Genomic DNA, 15,555 nt, shown 5'->3' on the forward strand with positions numbered 1-15,555 from the left:
CTCTCTCCTCCCTCTCTCCCTCTCTCCCTCTCTCCCTCTCTCCCTCTCTCCCTCTCTCCCTCTCTCCCTCCCCCCCTCCCTCCCTCCCCCCCCCTCTCTCACCCTCTCTCTCTCTCTCTCTCTCTCTCTCTCTCTTACAGAGATAAGCTGTTTAATCACTTACTGGATGTAGTAAGGTGCATTTTGTAATTTGGCCTCAATCGCCACTTTGCACCACTATTCTAGTTGCGAAGACAGAAGGGTGGTGCTTTTAAACGCGACAAGTAACAACTCATTTCCATGCTTAGGACGCAGTTTTCAGAACCCACCATTCCTAGGCACGGTGGGAAAATAGTTCAGAAAGGGGCGGGGCGGGGGGAAGCCTCCTCGCATGCGCACTAGGACTTTGAAGGCGCGTCGCCGGAATCCACCTTTCTCGTTGAACACGCGTCAGCGACTCGAATCACGTGAACTGCCCGTCACGTGACCCAGACCGCGTCTAGGAAATGCGGGTTGGGGCAAGATGGCGGCGCACCTGTCGTATGGGCGAGTGAACCTGAACGTGCTGCGCGAGGCGGTGCGTCGGGAGCTGCGCGAGTTTCTGGACAAGTGCGCTGGGAGCAAGGTGAGGGACGGGGCTCGGCACCGCCACGTCCGGCCCGGCGGAACTCTGCGAGGCCCTGGGGGACGACCAGGCCGCCGGTCTTTGACAGCAGAGTCCGCTCCCGGCCCCCCGGCCCCGAGCTGTCCCCTGTAGTCCTTTTCAGTCTGGAAGCACTCACGCCCGCAGCCCTCTGCATTCAGCTTGCGGGAGACAAGCTGTCACTTCAAACTTTCACTTGGTCTTCAACATGGATCATTTTGTCTATTAAAGCACCCAGCTTACAAGGGAGGGGGACTAGATCGGGGACTTCATAGAATTTCCTTCCTTTATTTTTTCCTCTCAGTGTTAGTTTGAGACAGTATCGCTGTGTAGTCCTGGCTGGCCTCGAACTCACCGAGATCTACCTGTCACTTCCTCTGAGTGCCGGAATTAAAGGATTGTGTGCGGCTCTCCCATTTTATTTTTGACTGTATAGACTGTTAACCCAGGTTGACTTCCAGCTCTCCTCCTTTCTCCTGCCTCAGCCTACCAAGTGCTGGCATTACAGACATGAGCCATCGTTTGCTGTGAGGTTTTCTTTTAAGCATTTCTTCTTCTATTTGGAGATTTATTAGTTGTGCCCCATTCCCCTACCAGGAATTGGAAGTTCTAATCTGAAGAGAAAAACAAATCAGGAGCAGTTTTGGAAATATAGCTCTAACTAAGGTGGTTGCTTGCTGCATTGCGTCAGAAAGGCAGATTAAATCACGGGGACCCATATTAAACCGAAAATGATGTTGAAATCAGATAGATATAATAGATTGTGTGGATCAGTATTATGACTGTGGTATTGTAGGTATTGTGGTATTGTAGGTATTGTAGGTGTATTGTGTATTATAGGTTTACAAAGTGTTTCTCCTGGAGGAAGCAGGGATCTCTGATGCCAGTGTCATCAAATCTTCTCCTTCATGAAACATTCTTTTTGACCCGTAGGATGTGAATGTGTGACCAGAGCCTGTAAAAATCTTGACTCCAAATTTAGGAGAATATTTCTTGGAGCTGGAAAGATGGCTTAGCGGTGAAGAGAGAGTGGTGCTCTTCCAGAGGAGCCCAGTGTGGTTTCTAGCGCCTACAGTGGGCAACTGATAACTGCCCATGGAGATCCATGGAGATCTGACTGGTCTGACCTCTGAGGGGAACTGCACCCACATGCACATACCTACGCACAGACACATACAACTAAAGATTTATTTATTTATTTTATTTATGAGTACACTGTAGCTGTCTTCAGACACACCAGAAGAGGGCATCCAATCTCATTACGGATGGTTGTGAGCCACCATGTGGTTGCTGGGAATTGAACTCAGGACCTCTGGAAGAGCAGTCAGTGCTCTTAACCTCTGAGCCATCTCTCCAGCCCGGACACATACAACTATACATAATTAAAATAAAATGAGGGTAGGGCAGGGAAAAATAAACCTTAAAAGAAATATATTCTTGGGCGGTGGTGGTGCACGCCTTTAATCCCAGCACTTGGGAGGCAGAGGCAGGCAGATTTCTGAGTTTGAGGCCAGCCTGGTCTACAGAGTGAGTTCCAGGACAGCCAGGGCTATACAGAGAAACCTTGTCTCAAAAAAAAAAAAAGAAAGAAAGAAAGAAAGAAAGAAAGAAAGAAAGAAAGAAAGAAAGAAAGAAATATATTCTTACTATGTATGACTGGCATTTTCTGTTGCTATTGTTGGAATCTCTGTGTGTTTCTCCCCTCTTATAGGCAATAGTGTGGGATGAATACTTAACGGGACCATTTGGACTGATTGCACAGTACTCACTACTAAAGGTAATATGCTGTGTGGGATTTGTTCAGGAATTAATAATTAGTCGAACCTAGTCCTGGTAATGGGATTCTAACATACCTTCCTGAATAATCACTTGCAAAGCTATCTGAGCTGTACAAACACTGGTATTAATACATGATTAACATTCTGCATAGAGGGTGCTGCCCAGTGGGAGTGTGCTTGCCTAGTATGTACGAGGTGCTGAAATTGATGTCCAGCATGATGCAGAAAAAAACAGAAACAAAACTATCTTGCATACAAGCACTGTCTTGTGTGACTGTGACGTAGTGCCTGTCGGGTATGCTGTGTCAGAATGGTTTGCCTGATGATACAGAAACAATGGCTTTATCTTGCAGCCTGGTCCTTCATGTGTTTGGTTGGGACTATGAATTACTTACAAATCTGAAGAAGACAGAGTGCAGGGGTTTTACTAGTCTTTTGTGTGCGTTTCCCTAGGAACATGAAGTGGAAAAAATGTTCACACTTAAAGGAAATCGTTTGCCAGCAGCTGATGTCAAGAATATCATTTTTTTGGTCAGACCCAGGCTAGAATTGATGGATATAATTGCTGAGAATGTACTCAGGTACTTCAGAGTTTTGTGGTTCTAAAGACGTTGGGCTTTAAGGGTTTGTTTGTTTCTTTATATTTTTTTGTTTGTTTATTTATTTTGGAGGAATGGTGTGTGCCTGTGTGGAGGTCAGAAGACGACTAGTAGGAGTGGGTACTGTCCTCCTGTGAAGGTCCCAGGGATTGCACGCAGGTTTGGTGTAGGTGCTTTTCCCTGCTGAACCCTTCCTCCCCAGCTGTCTTCATAAAGACTTTAATGTTCCGAGCACCTTCGTCTCGGATCACCCTCTTGTCAGAGTGTTGGACGGCCATCGTTTGGAAAAGTGGGACCAGACATGGCAGAATGTTAGCAGCGGGGTGGAAGACTCGTGAGAGTGCTCTGAATAGCTTGAGGGAAATAACTTCACCCTCCGAGGATGGCTAACACTTCCAACCTGTGTCAGCAGAGAGAACCCTGCCTTAAAAACACCACATGAAAACCTCTGATGGCTATTGATTTCAAAATGCCAGCTGTAGTGTGCTTGAGTTCCATAAGCAAACAAGTCAGAACTGTGGAATCAAAGTAAGTTAATGTAGAATCCACTCTATAAAGGAACACTCTGGTACAGTGATTAATGGGGCCCCTGAAAACCTTACTGCATATGGCTGTCCTTGGAAGTCCACAAACAAGGACACTAGGTTCTCTTTTTAGTACAAGACTGTGGTGGTAAACTGGTTTGGTTAAAGGGGCATTTGTTTTCCAAAACCACAGATGGTGCTGTGTAAGATCTGGTTTTGTGTGTGTGTGTGTGTGTGTGTGTGTGTCTGTCTGTCTGTCTGTCTGTGTGTGTGTCTGTCAGTCATGTGATGTGGTTTCCAGAATCAAAGTTTTGTTAACAACTTGGGTATGAGAGTGGCGCTTTTTTTTTTTAAAGATTTATTTATTTTTGTTTTATGTGTACAAGCATTTGCCTGAATACATGTATACGTACTGTGGTGCCTTTGGAGCCCAGAAGTGGGTGCTGAATACCCTGGAACTGGAATTGTAGACAGTTGTGAGTTGCCACGTGAGAGCTGGGAACCAAACTGGTAACCTCTGGAAGAGCAGTCAGTGCTCTTAACCTCTGAGCCATCCCTGCAGCCCCTTGAGAGTCTGTCTTCATGTGTTTACATAAGCAGTGTTTGGTGTCTGCCAGGTCATAGGGGTGCAATGAGAAAAGCAGCCTCTGACCCCAGGGAGCACATAAGCTAATCATGATTACTTCCTTTGCAGCGAGGACAGGCGTGGTCCTACCAGGGATTTCCATATTTTGTTTGTTCCTCGACGGAGCCTACTGTGTGAGCAGCGGCTGAAGGACCTGGGTGTTTTGGGATCCTTTATCCATCGAGAGGAGTACAGTTTAGATCTCATTCCATTTGATGGGGACCTCTTATCCATGGAGTCAGAGGGCGCTTTCAAAGTAAGTTTTCCTACATCAAACTCTTACGTGTTTTTTTTTTTAAGACAAGGTCTCACTGTGTGGACTGGCCTAATCTGGAACTCAGAGAGCCTCTGCTTCCGGAGTGCTGGGGTTAAAGCTGAGTGCCACCAGGACGGCAGCAGACTTTGATCTGGGGGTTCATTGCTGGAAGTGTCACGCTGCTGCTTCCATTCGCATCTGTGGTCTATGGAGGGGAGGCCCGTGTGCAAGCCTGTCGGATGGCTCTCCTTGCCAAATTGCTTGCTTGTGTCTTTCTGCCCAGTTCTCCTCTTTCTCGTCCCTTCCTTTTTTGTGTATATGGCGTGTGCAAAAGAGGACATCACAAACTGTCACTCTCTACCTTATTCCCTTGAGACAGGGTGGCTAACAGCTTCAGACATCCTCTCATCTGCTTCCCCAGCTCTGGGGTTACACAACTGCCTGTCCAACCACACCTGACTCGTGTGTGTGTGTGCGTGCATGTGTGAGTCAATTTGAACTCTAGTACTTCACTTACACATCAAGAGCTCTCAACCGCTGAGCCTTCTCTCCAGACAGCTCCTCCCCACCCCAACCCCACTTTTTAAAGGCGTGGCCTTGTTCTGTGGTCATGTTGTCTGTGGTCGTCTCCTCTGCCGTCCTCCACCTCAGCTTCCTAAGTGCTCAGATTATGGCAATGCTGGCTCCCTTTTTTTTTTTTTTGGTTGTTTGTTTTTAATATCTTATATAATATTTATTCACAGGTATAGTGTATTTGAATCAAATCTATTTTGTTATTTTCGGACAAGGTCTCACGTAGCCCAGGCTGGCCTTGAACTCCTGATCCTCCTGCTTCTAATTCCCATCTGGAAGTGCAGATGTCTATTACCACACCTGGCTAGCTCCCATATTTTGTTTTCTAGGAATTCTTTATATAATATGTTAGCTTTAATGTCATGTACATACTGTAAAATTTACTTGTTTATTTTTTATTTTTAAGGATTTTTCCTTTGTTTTTGATTCTTTCTGGGGTTGCTATTTTATGTGTTATGGTATTTTGTCTAAATGTATGTGTGTGTGCACCAGAAGTGTTTCTGCATGTGTGTGTGTGCACCACAAGTATTTCTTCATGTGTATGTGTGCACAAGTGTTTCTGGTGTCCAGAGAGACCAAAAGAGGAGGTCAGTGTTACACATGATTTTGAGCTGCTGTATTGAACCCAGGCCCTCTAGAAAAGCGTCAGTCCTCTTACCCACTAGAACTCTCTTCAACACCAGATTCACACCTTCAAAGTCTTCAATTAAACACCTACAGTTCCGCCACTTAGGAAGCTGAGATAGAAGAACTGGAAGGGTGAGGCTAGCCTGACCACCATAGGGAAACCTCAAAAAAACAAAACAAAACAAAAAACAAGCAAACAAACCAATATCAAACAAAATATAAATAAAACAGTAATTTGAAAGTTTTGTAATGGCTGAGCACAGTGGTACACGCTTTTGATCTTAACACTCGGGAGACAGATCCAGGTGGACCTCTTTGCCTGATCTGTATAGTGAATTCCAGGATAGCCAGGAGTATAGTGAGACCCTGTCTCAACTTTGTCCTAACCGCCTCCTCAATAATTCTGTAAATGTAAGTCATTTACATGGTGATTTTTGGCACAGAGGGATGAGGAGGCCACTTTTCCCAGGTCTCAGATCTCTTTGCAGAAGTCATACAGGTGTCGGTGTCTGTGTCTGTCTGTGTCTGTTTCTGTGTCTGTCTCTCTGTCTCTGTTTCTCTCTCTCTCTCTCTTTCTCTCTCTCTGATTCTTTAGTTTTACTGGGTTTTAAGAACGGTTTTAATTTCTTTTTCAGACAGGCTTTCTGTAGCCCCCACTCACAGCACATACAACATTCCCTCTCTGTGTCCCCTGGGCTTTAGAATTGAGAGGTGTGCCTGTTGTTACCGCCAACCCCAGTTCTGAGCTGAGTGTGAGACCGGGCTTACTCCACTGAATGTCCAGTGCCAGCACATAGTGTGATTGTGTTCATTTTAGTAACTAAAACCAGAGCATCTAAAGGCAGCCAACCTAGTAGAAACTATAAGGGCTTCTGTTGTGTGGGTGAGCAAGTTAGGGCCCAAAAATATGAGCTTTTAAATATTAATGTGTAGTAGCATTCGTCCTAAAACGTCCTGTAGCTTTAAATGTCATGTGGGATTCCCTGTGGAAGGAGTGGGCCGTCAGTGCGTAGGGTTCCCTTACTGGCTGTTGTGATCAACAAGGCCCCAGCTGACCCAGTGTTCTGTTTCTAGAGAGTGGCCAGTATGACCACCATTCAAGGTTAAATCTGTTGTTGCTGAGGATGTAACTAACTCAGAAGTGGAACAGTATGCTCGAGGCCCTGGGTTTGATTCCCAGAACTACCAAAACAAGAAGGGGAAAAAAAAAATCTGTCATGCCAAGTTTGACAGCAAACTCCTTGAATCCCAGGACTTCAGAAGCAGAGGCAGCTGGATCTGAGTTCAAGGCCACCCTGGTCCACAGAATGAGTTCCAGGATAGCCAGAACTACCCAGAAAAACTTTGTCTTGAAAAACAAAACAAAATAAACCACTCTCATTAGCTGGGAAATCTTTTTAAAAACTAGCATTATAGGACAGTCACTTTAGTACTACAGCTTCTTAAGATGGAGGGAACCGTGACTTGTCATTCTCTCCTCTGGAAGTGTTCCAGAGCACACGGCTCATGGCATCCTTGTCCCGGGCTGTTGTGCTGGGAAAGAAAGAGTCATAAACATCTGTCCGAGACTAGTCTGGGACGAGGCTTCCAGTGTGAAGCATAAATTCTTGTGTTTGCTGAGACAGCCCCACTGTGGTGATCATAACCTGCCCCCCTTCCTCAGCCCCTGGGCTCTCACTGTCATACTGCTCCTGGCTTTTGAAACTGAAGAGACCCCAAGGTAATAGCAGTGGGGATGTTGGGACAAAAGGTACCTTTTTTTTGAGACAAGATTTCACTATGTATCCTTGGCTGGCTTGAAATGCTGTATAGACCAGGCTGGCCTTGAACACACAGAGATCTACTTGCCTCTCTTCCAGAGTTCTGGGATTAAAGATACGTGCCACCAGAACTGGTCTACAAAAGAGAACCATTTTGACTTTTTCCCTTTCATGTTTTTCATCTTTATCTATTGCCTGTCTCATAGGGGGTGTCATGTAGTGCAGGCTGGGCCCAGGATGCTTGTACAAGCCACCATTTTGACTTGTAAATGGTGGTGATTGTAAAACAGTTAATGATCATGACGGTGGTCTGTAGAAGCTGTCTTTGTCTCCACAGGAGTGCTACCTGGAAGGCGACCAGACAAGCCTGTACCACGCAGCCAAGGGGCTGATGACCCTGCAGGCGCTGTATGGAACTATCCCCCAGATCTTTGGAAAAGGGGAGTGTGCTCGGGTAAGAACCCACTGTTTTCTGGTTTGATCCAAAATAGGGGCTAAAGGGGGAAACTTGAGAGACACAGCCGATCCCCTGATGGCCCTCAACACCCCTTGACTTCTTGTGTATCCATGTTGAGAGCTCCTTACCCAGGCTTCTGTGTTGAGGACTTCATCTCGTCCCTGCAGTTCACAGGTCACTCATCACACAGCCAGTACTCAGGGCTTGGTAACATGCCCACTGTGGTGACCAAGGTCACAAGTGTCTTGTTCACAGTCTGCTCAGAGGCAGGCTGTTCACACTTGTGCACTCGTCTGGTGACTCTGCTGTTTAAAATGTATTCTGATGTGTAGTGTGACTTAGGTAAGTTTTATCAGGGCCAGAGTCCCAGAGCTCTTGGCTGCGAGTCCTGTTTGAATGAGTGGTTTTTTTGAGGCAGTTTCCCTGTGTAGCCCTGGCTATCTTGGAACTCCCTCTGTAGACCAGACTGGTCTCAAACTTAGAGATTCCCCTGCCGCTGCCTCTTGAATGCTGGGATCAAAGGTGTGCATCACCTCAGCCTAGCCTTCAGTAACGGATCAGCTGACTAAACACAAAACAGGACACAAGGTTTAATATTGATTTGTGGACAGAATCTGTGACTAGGGGCTGGAGTGATGGCTCAGTGGTTAAGAGCACTTCCTGCTCTTCCAGAGGTCCTGAGTTCAGTTCCCAGCAACGACATCTGGCAACAACCTCCTGTAATTCCAGACTCGGGGAACATGATGCCCTCTTAAATCCAAGCTGGGCATTTCACTCGTAGCACAAAGCCATTCCCAGACAGATGCATACATGTAAATAAAAAGGGCTAAATTTTTAATTTCTTTTCTTTCTATGCATCTTGTGAGTTTATGTGCAGGTACCCACGGAGGGCAGAGAGTGTGCAGGTGGGTTCCTTATCCTGGACTTACACTTGGTTGTAAGCTATTGGAGGTGGGAGCTGGGAATTGAACCTAGGCTGTCTGCAAGAACAGTACATGCTCTTAACCACTAAGCCATCTCTCCTGCCCCAAAATAACAAAATCTTAAGTTCATAGGTACCTGTATTTCTCTTGGGAAGACTGGCTCAGCGCTGGCTACTGCACCATCTCTAGGGATTGTAGAACACAGCCGCCTCATGTAGTCATGTAGCAGGCACCGGCTCTGTCTGGGGCGGGCGGGGTGGCCACTGTTGGCTGAAATGGAGGGTGGTTAACTGTGGGTACTTTTTGTTAGCCATTTGTTTCATTATCAGTCTGGCCCTGGCTGCTTTTCCATTTTTACCTTTGGATTACTGTTTTCTTTGTAGCAGAGGCTTAAACTCTGCCAGTTTCCAGGAGTCTTCACCTGATGCCGTGTTCTGTTTCCAGCAAGTGGCCAACATGATGGTCAGGATGAAGAGGGAGTTCCCGGGAAGCCAAAACTCAGTGTTCCCCGTGTTTGATAACCTCCTGCTGCTTGATCGCAATGTGGATCTGCTGACGCCGCTCGCCTCCCAGCTCACGTACGAGGGCCTCATCGATGAGATTTATGGCATTCAGAACAGTGAGTGAGCTGACATCTGCGCTGTCACTGGTCGCTGTTAGGGTAAAAGTGTCCACTGTGTGGAGGCTGAGGCTTCAGGGTCCCTTCTTGAGTATTGTATGAATGTAAAGGCCCAGGGGTTCTACTTTTCTTTTTTCCTCCCCTCAAACCCTTGCCCCTTGGGTTTTGAAACAGTGTTCATAGCCCAAGCTAACACGGAATTTACCATATAGCTCAGGCTGGCCTTTGCCTCCCTCATGTTGTGGTTACATTAAGGTTTGAGCTATCACACCTCACTAAAGATCCAACTTATTTTCTTTTTTTCTTCCTTCTCTGCATAGTCCTGGCTGTTCTGGAACTCACTCTGTAGACCAGGCTGGCCTCAAACTTAAGAGTTCTCCCTGCCTTTGCCTCAGTGCTGGGGATTAAGGTGTGCACCTCCACTGATCAGCTAAAGATCCAATATCTATTGATGGTTTGACAGAAGAGAGTGATAAAAAAAAATTTTTTTTGGAAGTAAGTTTCCAGCATATAAAGTTATTAATTCCAGCAACAATTCCAAGAATGTCCCTTGAGGAATCACCATTCCAGAAAAGCCGAGGAAGTGTTGTGCTTTAAATAGTTGGAATGGTTGAGAGCATTATACAATATTGTGGAGCCATGAAAGTGGCAGCTGTGAAGTCTGAGAGACTATACGGCCAGTGTGTTCCCATTATAAGCTATGGCCGTCTCTGTGTGTGTCGCTGACGGGCAGTGTTGCATGACGAGCTAACACGCAGGAGAGGGACGTGGCTGAAAGGGTGAGGCCTCCGGAGGCGATGCTTCTCTTGTATTTGTTTATTTGTTTTGAGACCAAGTCTCACTGTGTGGACCAGGCTGGCCTCTGTCTCCCAAGAACTGAGATTAAAGGTGTGTGCCACCACACCTACCTTATTTACTATCTTTAAAAAATATTCTTAATTTGTTCTTTGACGTGTCATTTCATACATGTATATGATATATTTTGGTCATACTAACCTTATTTAAAGTTTTCTCTACATTATTTATTTATTGTGTGTGTATGCACACACATGCACGTACATGGGCACCTACCATGAATATATGAAGGTCAGAGGACAACTTTCGGGAGTTGGTTCTCTCCTTCCACCATGTGGGTTCTAGGGACTGGACTCGGGTCATCGGGCTTGGCGACAAGCACTTTTACCAATTGGCCTCTCACTGGCCCCTGATTTTTTATATTTTGATACAAAGTCTTGCTTTCTAGCCCAGACTGGCCATGAACTCTGGTCTTCTTGGTTTAGCTTCCAAGTGCTGGAAGTTTCAGCTGTAGATGGTCACCATCATACCCCGCCCAATGGTTATTTAGAAAGTTTCCTTTGCATATAAGTCAGCACAGCTGAAAAAAAAAATGCTGACTTGTCTTGTGGGTCTAAGGCTAGTCATCTGATGACCACACTGCTGACTCAGGCTGGCCAGTTGTTCCATGCCCGCTGTGCCTGCTGCACATGAGCCAAGGCTAGCCACACATGGCACCACAGCCCCCTGTGGCTGGTGGAGAATAGGAGAGGTTGTGGGTCTGGAAGGAAGTGTACCGTTTAGATGGATGTTCAGGAGTGGAGAAACTGTGGCAAACGCAGGAGTTGGGGACAGCTAGCTTGTCTTGAGTTGAAGTGTGCAGATGGCGAGATTCTCAGTGACTGCGCAGGACATACAGGTCACTAGGTGGAGGTCTTGGAAGACCAGGGCTTATTGAATGGTTAGGCCAGAGGTCACAGCATGTTTTATTTGTAAGGTTTTGGCCATCATAATATTTGATTCTGTTAGCATTTAAAATGTGAGGAATTAGTAATAGTCTTGATTTATCCCACATATCAAAATGTCTTGGCCTGGCCTCTTGACATTCTGGAGCTGCAGCTGTTTAAAGACATGGAGGCCACAGAGCCTGGGAGGCGGGGGGTGGGCTGCTGCTGGCTCCTCTTAGGGTGAGAATGTCTACAGCTCACTGCTGCAGCCTTAAAACTACGCACCCAACGCCTGTGAATTGTTAACTATAAAGTGGCCACAGTGGTAAATTTGCATTCTGTACTTTTTATCAAGACACTGAGTGTGAGGCAGGGGAACAGGACAGTGGCCGCTGAGGATAGGGAAGAAGTGTTTCTACAAGAGACTTAATGATATGATTGTATGTCTTGGTTTTTCTGTTTGTTTGTTTGTTCATTTAATTTGTTCCTTAAAATGGTATCCTAACCTCATTTTTAATTGGAAGAAGAGTTCCGCCTGGATAGCAGTCAGCAGTCACACATGTGGACTCACGGCCTCCTCATGGTGTGTTTTCATGACTCCAATGCTGATTAAGGAGAAACGGGGAAAACAGAGCAAAGATAACTTGCTCCCCCTTCCTTTCCCCATCCCTGTGACCTGGCTCACCCCTGCTGTAGTGCAAACCCCAGCAATAGCATTCATTCTTGGAAGTCTCTGTCTTTGCAGAATTTATTTCTCAGGGTAAACTGGAAATCCAGTTGTACAGATGGTCTTACTGCCACAGGTAAGGACAGAGGACAGCTCGGCATTGGTTCTCTCTGTCTACCAATGAGGTATCGGGTTGAACCTGGGTCATCCACTGAGCCATCTTGCTGGCCTTTGACGTCATGTGGGATTTGGTATAATAATGGATATTCAGCACGCAAGGGATGGAATACTAATTTCCATAGTGCATACAGGTTTAAGGAGTTATTTAGGTTAGGTGAATTTGTGCCGTTTTACTTTCATGGCCTTAAAAGCACCTATACATATAACTTTTTATTGTAGATCAGGTTACCTTTCTTTCCCAGATTCTATGATGCAGGATTTTTTTTTTTTCTGAGACAGGGTTTCTCTGTGTAGCCCTGGCTGTCCTGGAACTCACTCTGTAGACCAGGCTGGTCTCGAACTCAGAAATCCACCTGCCCCTGCCTCCCAAGTGCTGGGATTAAAGGCGTGCACCACCACCGCCCGGCTATGATGCAGGATTTTTAAGGGTCAGAAGGTGTTAATATCATGCAGCCAGCAAGATGACTCAGCTCCTAAAGCCACTGACACCGAGCTTGACAAGCTGCATTTGATCCCTGGGACCCACATGGTGGAAGGAGAGAACTGACCACAAGTTGTGCACACAATAATTGTTAAACAACAACAACAAATCCATACAGAGTTTACATATTTACATTGTAAGAAGCTTGGTACATGTCCCCATTCCTTTCAGAAGCTCTCCAGCTCCTCCTGAGGACATCTGGGTGTGGCAGTGATGAGTTGGTCTGGAGGAACAGAGGTGGGAGATGAGGCCAGCTGCTCCTTTGTAGAGGGAACTGGAGAGCTGGCAGAACTTAGGGTGGGGACTGGGAAGTAAACGTTTGGTTTCTGCAGGTTACACTGTAGCTGGAGTCTCTAGACTCTGCCATGCAGACTAAGTAAATAATGGGCAAATCTGACCCCAGGGGCAAAGTTTCTGACCATTCCTTTTGTGTGTGTGTGTGTGTGTGTGTGCGCGCGCGCGGACGCGTGTGTAAGACTAAAACAAAACTTTCATTTTAAAAAGCCTTGGGAGAGATGGCTCAGTGATTAAGAGCACTGGCTGTTCTTACAGGATCCAGGTTTGGTTCCCAGTATCCTCATGGTGACTCCTAACTGTCTATAACTGTAGACTCAGGGTATCTCGCATCCTCTTCTGATCTCCTTGGGTACCACGTGCACATGGCATGCAAACATACATACAGCCAAAACATCCCTATACATAAAAATAATTACTTTCTTTTAAAAACCCTACCACTTTTATTACTTACTATGAACACTCCAGAATTTTCTATCTTGTTTGCTGCTGTATGGTGCAGGCTGGCCTCAAACTCACAGCAGCTCTTCTGAGTGCTAGGTTCACCTGGGGCATCTCCATGCCGGTGAGATTCCTTTTTAGAAACTCACTGCTGCGGTGGTTTCTCTGTCTGTCCACAAAGACAATTAGGGCTGTCAAATGAGTGCAGGCCATGAAGAGTGAAACCCAGAGCTGAGTGCCCTTGTCTTCTAACAGTCAGAAGTCAGTCACTGCTAGGCTTGTGGCTGACAGCAAAGAAACTGCTGTTCTGCAGTATGCTGCAGGAGACATTTTGTGCCCAGGCATGTGAGCCGTGGGTCTTCCTGTAACTGCTCAAGTACACGTTCCCTCCAACTTCAGGTTATGTGAAGTTACCTCCAGAGAAATTTGCACCCAAGAAGCAGGGCGGCGGCGGTGGGAAGGACCTTCCCACGGAGGCAAAGAAGCTTCAGCTCAACTCTGCAGAGGAACTGTATGCTGAGATCCGAGACAAGAACTTCAACGCCGTGGGCTCCGTGCTCAGCAAGAAGGCGAAGATCATCTCCGCAGCCTTTGAGGTGAGGCGAGCCTTGGCTACCATCCTGCCAATGCTGAGGGAAAGGTGCTCCCACCCGGGAATGCTGAGGGAAGGGTGCTCCTGGCCACACTGCGGGAACACTTCTTTGCAGCTCAGACTTTTGTTTGCCTGAGATGTTTAGTATGTAGTCAGGTATGAACCAAACTCAGAAAGCGTAAGGAACCTTGTTAGAAAACAATTCCTTGATGTGCTCAGAATTTTACCACCTATTAAAGACAAAGGCAGATCTGCATGCCAGGGAGGTGCCATGCTTTATGACTTTATGTAGAGAGCTGAATCCTGGCTGAATATTTGATAATCTGGACCTAGGGCTTCTTCAGCGGTTTTTGTTTTGTTTTCAGAGTGGAGTGATACTTTGACTTTATACTTGTGAGTACTTAGACAGCCCCCCCCCCCCCCACGTAAGATACAATGCAGAATGGCAGGGGTATGTTTCAAAACAATGGAGCCAGGCATGGCTGCATACCACTTGAATCCAGCACTTGAGAGGCAGAGAAACCCTGTCTCAAAAAACAAAAACAACAACAACAAAAAAAATGTTGGGCTATAGTATATACTTGTCTCATTTTAATACTGCAGATTCACAGGGACCCAAGGTTTTCTTTCTTTTTAAGAAATTTTGTTATTTATTTATTTATTTTTCTGGTATTGGGGATTGAACCCAGAGTCTTGACAGTGCTCTACCTCTGAGCTATGTCACCAGCCTAGGCTTTCTTGGTTTTTTCTCAGGCCTGTAATGACAGTGCTGTGCTAAGTGTTCCTCTTTGTAGGGTTTTGAGAGTGTTCTCATAAACAAGTCCCATGACTTTTATTAAATCCTGTCTCCTCCCCTGGGAGGACACCTGCTGCACTAGAGACAGCCAGGGCGAGCTGCTGAGGCCTGGCCAGCAAGGCCATGGCAGGGGAGCCCCACAAGTGTGATATGATAATGAGATCACAGTCCCCTGCCGCCCAGAGCTTCCTCACCACCTTCCTGCCTCCTCCTGTCTTCAGCCAGTCCATGCTTGTTGAAATGTGGGGATTCTGTAGACTTAGAAAATAACTGTTTAGACTCTAGAGATAGAAACTGGGAGAGTTTGAAAACTGCTTTTTTATGTTTTTGTTGTTGTATCTGTGGCTGTAAATGTTATCTTTCCTAGGGATTCTATCTGTATAATTAACTCCATATTTTTAAAGACACTTCTGGGCGACATTATTGAAATGTTCTCATCAGGTGGCGGTAGCAACAGTAGTAGCCACACCTTTAATCCCAGCACTTGGGAGGCACAGGCAGGCAGATCCTTGAGTTCAAGGCCAGCCTGGTCTACAGAGCGAGTTCTAGGACAGTCAGGGCTACACAGAGAAACCCTGTCTTGATCTGCCCTCTCCCCACCCCCAAATAAGTTCTCATAATCATCAGGGTTCACTTTGTTCAGGGGCTGGATTCACAGTTGATGTTCAGTGCCAGATGGGATTAGTTTCAGTTACACAGAAAATTTTTGTTGTTTAGTTTTGATCTTTGAAATGGTCTCCTGGCTAAGGTCGACCTTCAACTTCTGGTCCTTCTGTCTTCACAAGGGCTGTAAGTCAGCTCTGGCATGCCTGACTTAGATACTTTCTGCTAACTATTGGTTAGTTCCTCTGAACGGAACTTAAATGTTTAGATCTTAGAGTTCTCTCTCTCTCACCCTCTCTCCCTCTCTCTCTCCCTCTCCCTCTCCCTCACTCCCCCTCTCACTCTCTCTCCCTCTCTCTCCCACACTCTCTCCCTCGCGCACAAAAACCAGAGATGACAGTCTATAACACGCTACAG

At 46.3% G+C, this 15,555-nt stretch overlaps 1 protein-coding gene across 2 annotated transcripts in view; it reads left to right on the forward strand.

The window, feature by feature from the left end:
* The first annotated feature begins 472 nt into the window (after positions 1-472).
* Positions 473-15,555, forward strand: part of Vps33a (VPS33A core subunit of CORVET and HOPS complexes) — a 26,259-nt gene continuing 11,176 nt past the window's right edge. For both annotated transcript variants that reach the window (XM_028766143.1, XM_028766144.1), the window contains exons 1-7: positions 473-604; positions 2,334-2,399; positions 2,854-2,981; positions 4,218-4,404; positions 7,702-7,818; positions 9,189-9,363; positions 13,547-13,743. In XM_028766143.1, the coding sequence (XP_028621976.1) occupies positions 503-604; positions 2,334-2,399; positions 2,854-2,981; positions 4,218-4,404; positions 7,702-7,818; positions 9,189-9,363; positions 13,547-13,743 (972 nt within the window). In that variant the 5' untranslated portion in view covers positions 473-502. The remainder of the gene's footprint in view (positions 605-2,333; positions 2,400-2,853; positions 2,982-4,217; positions 4,405-7,701; positions 7,819-9,188; positions 9,364-13,546; positions 13,744-15,555) is intronic.

This window comes from Grammomys surdaster, unplaced genomic scaffold (assembly GCF_004785775.1).
Source record: "Grammomys surdaster isolate TR1022 unplaced genomic scaffold, NIH_TR_1.0 166, whole genome shotgun sequence".
Classification (NCBI taxonomy): Eukaryota; Metazoa; Chordata; class Mammalia; order Rodentia; family Muridae; genus Grammomys; species Grammomys surdaster.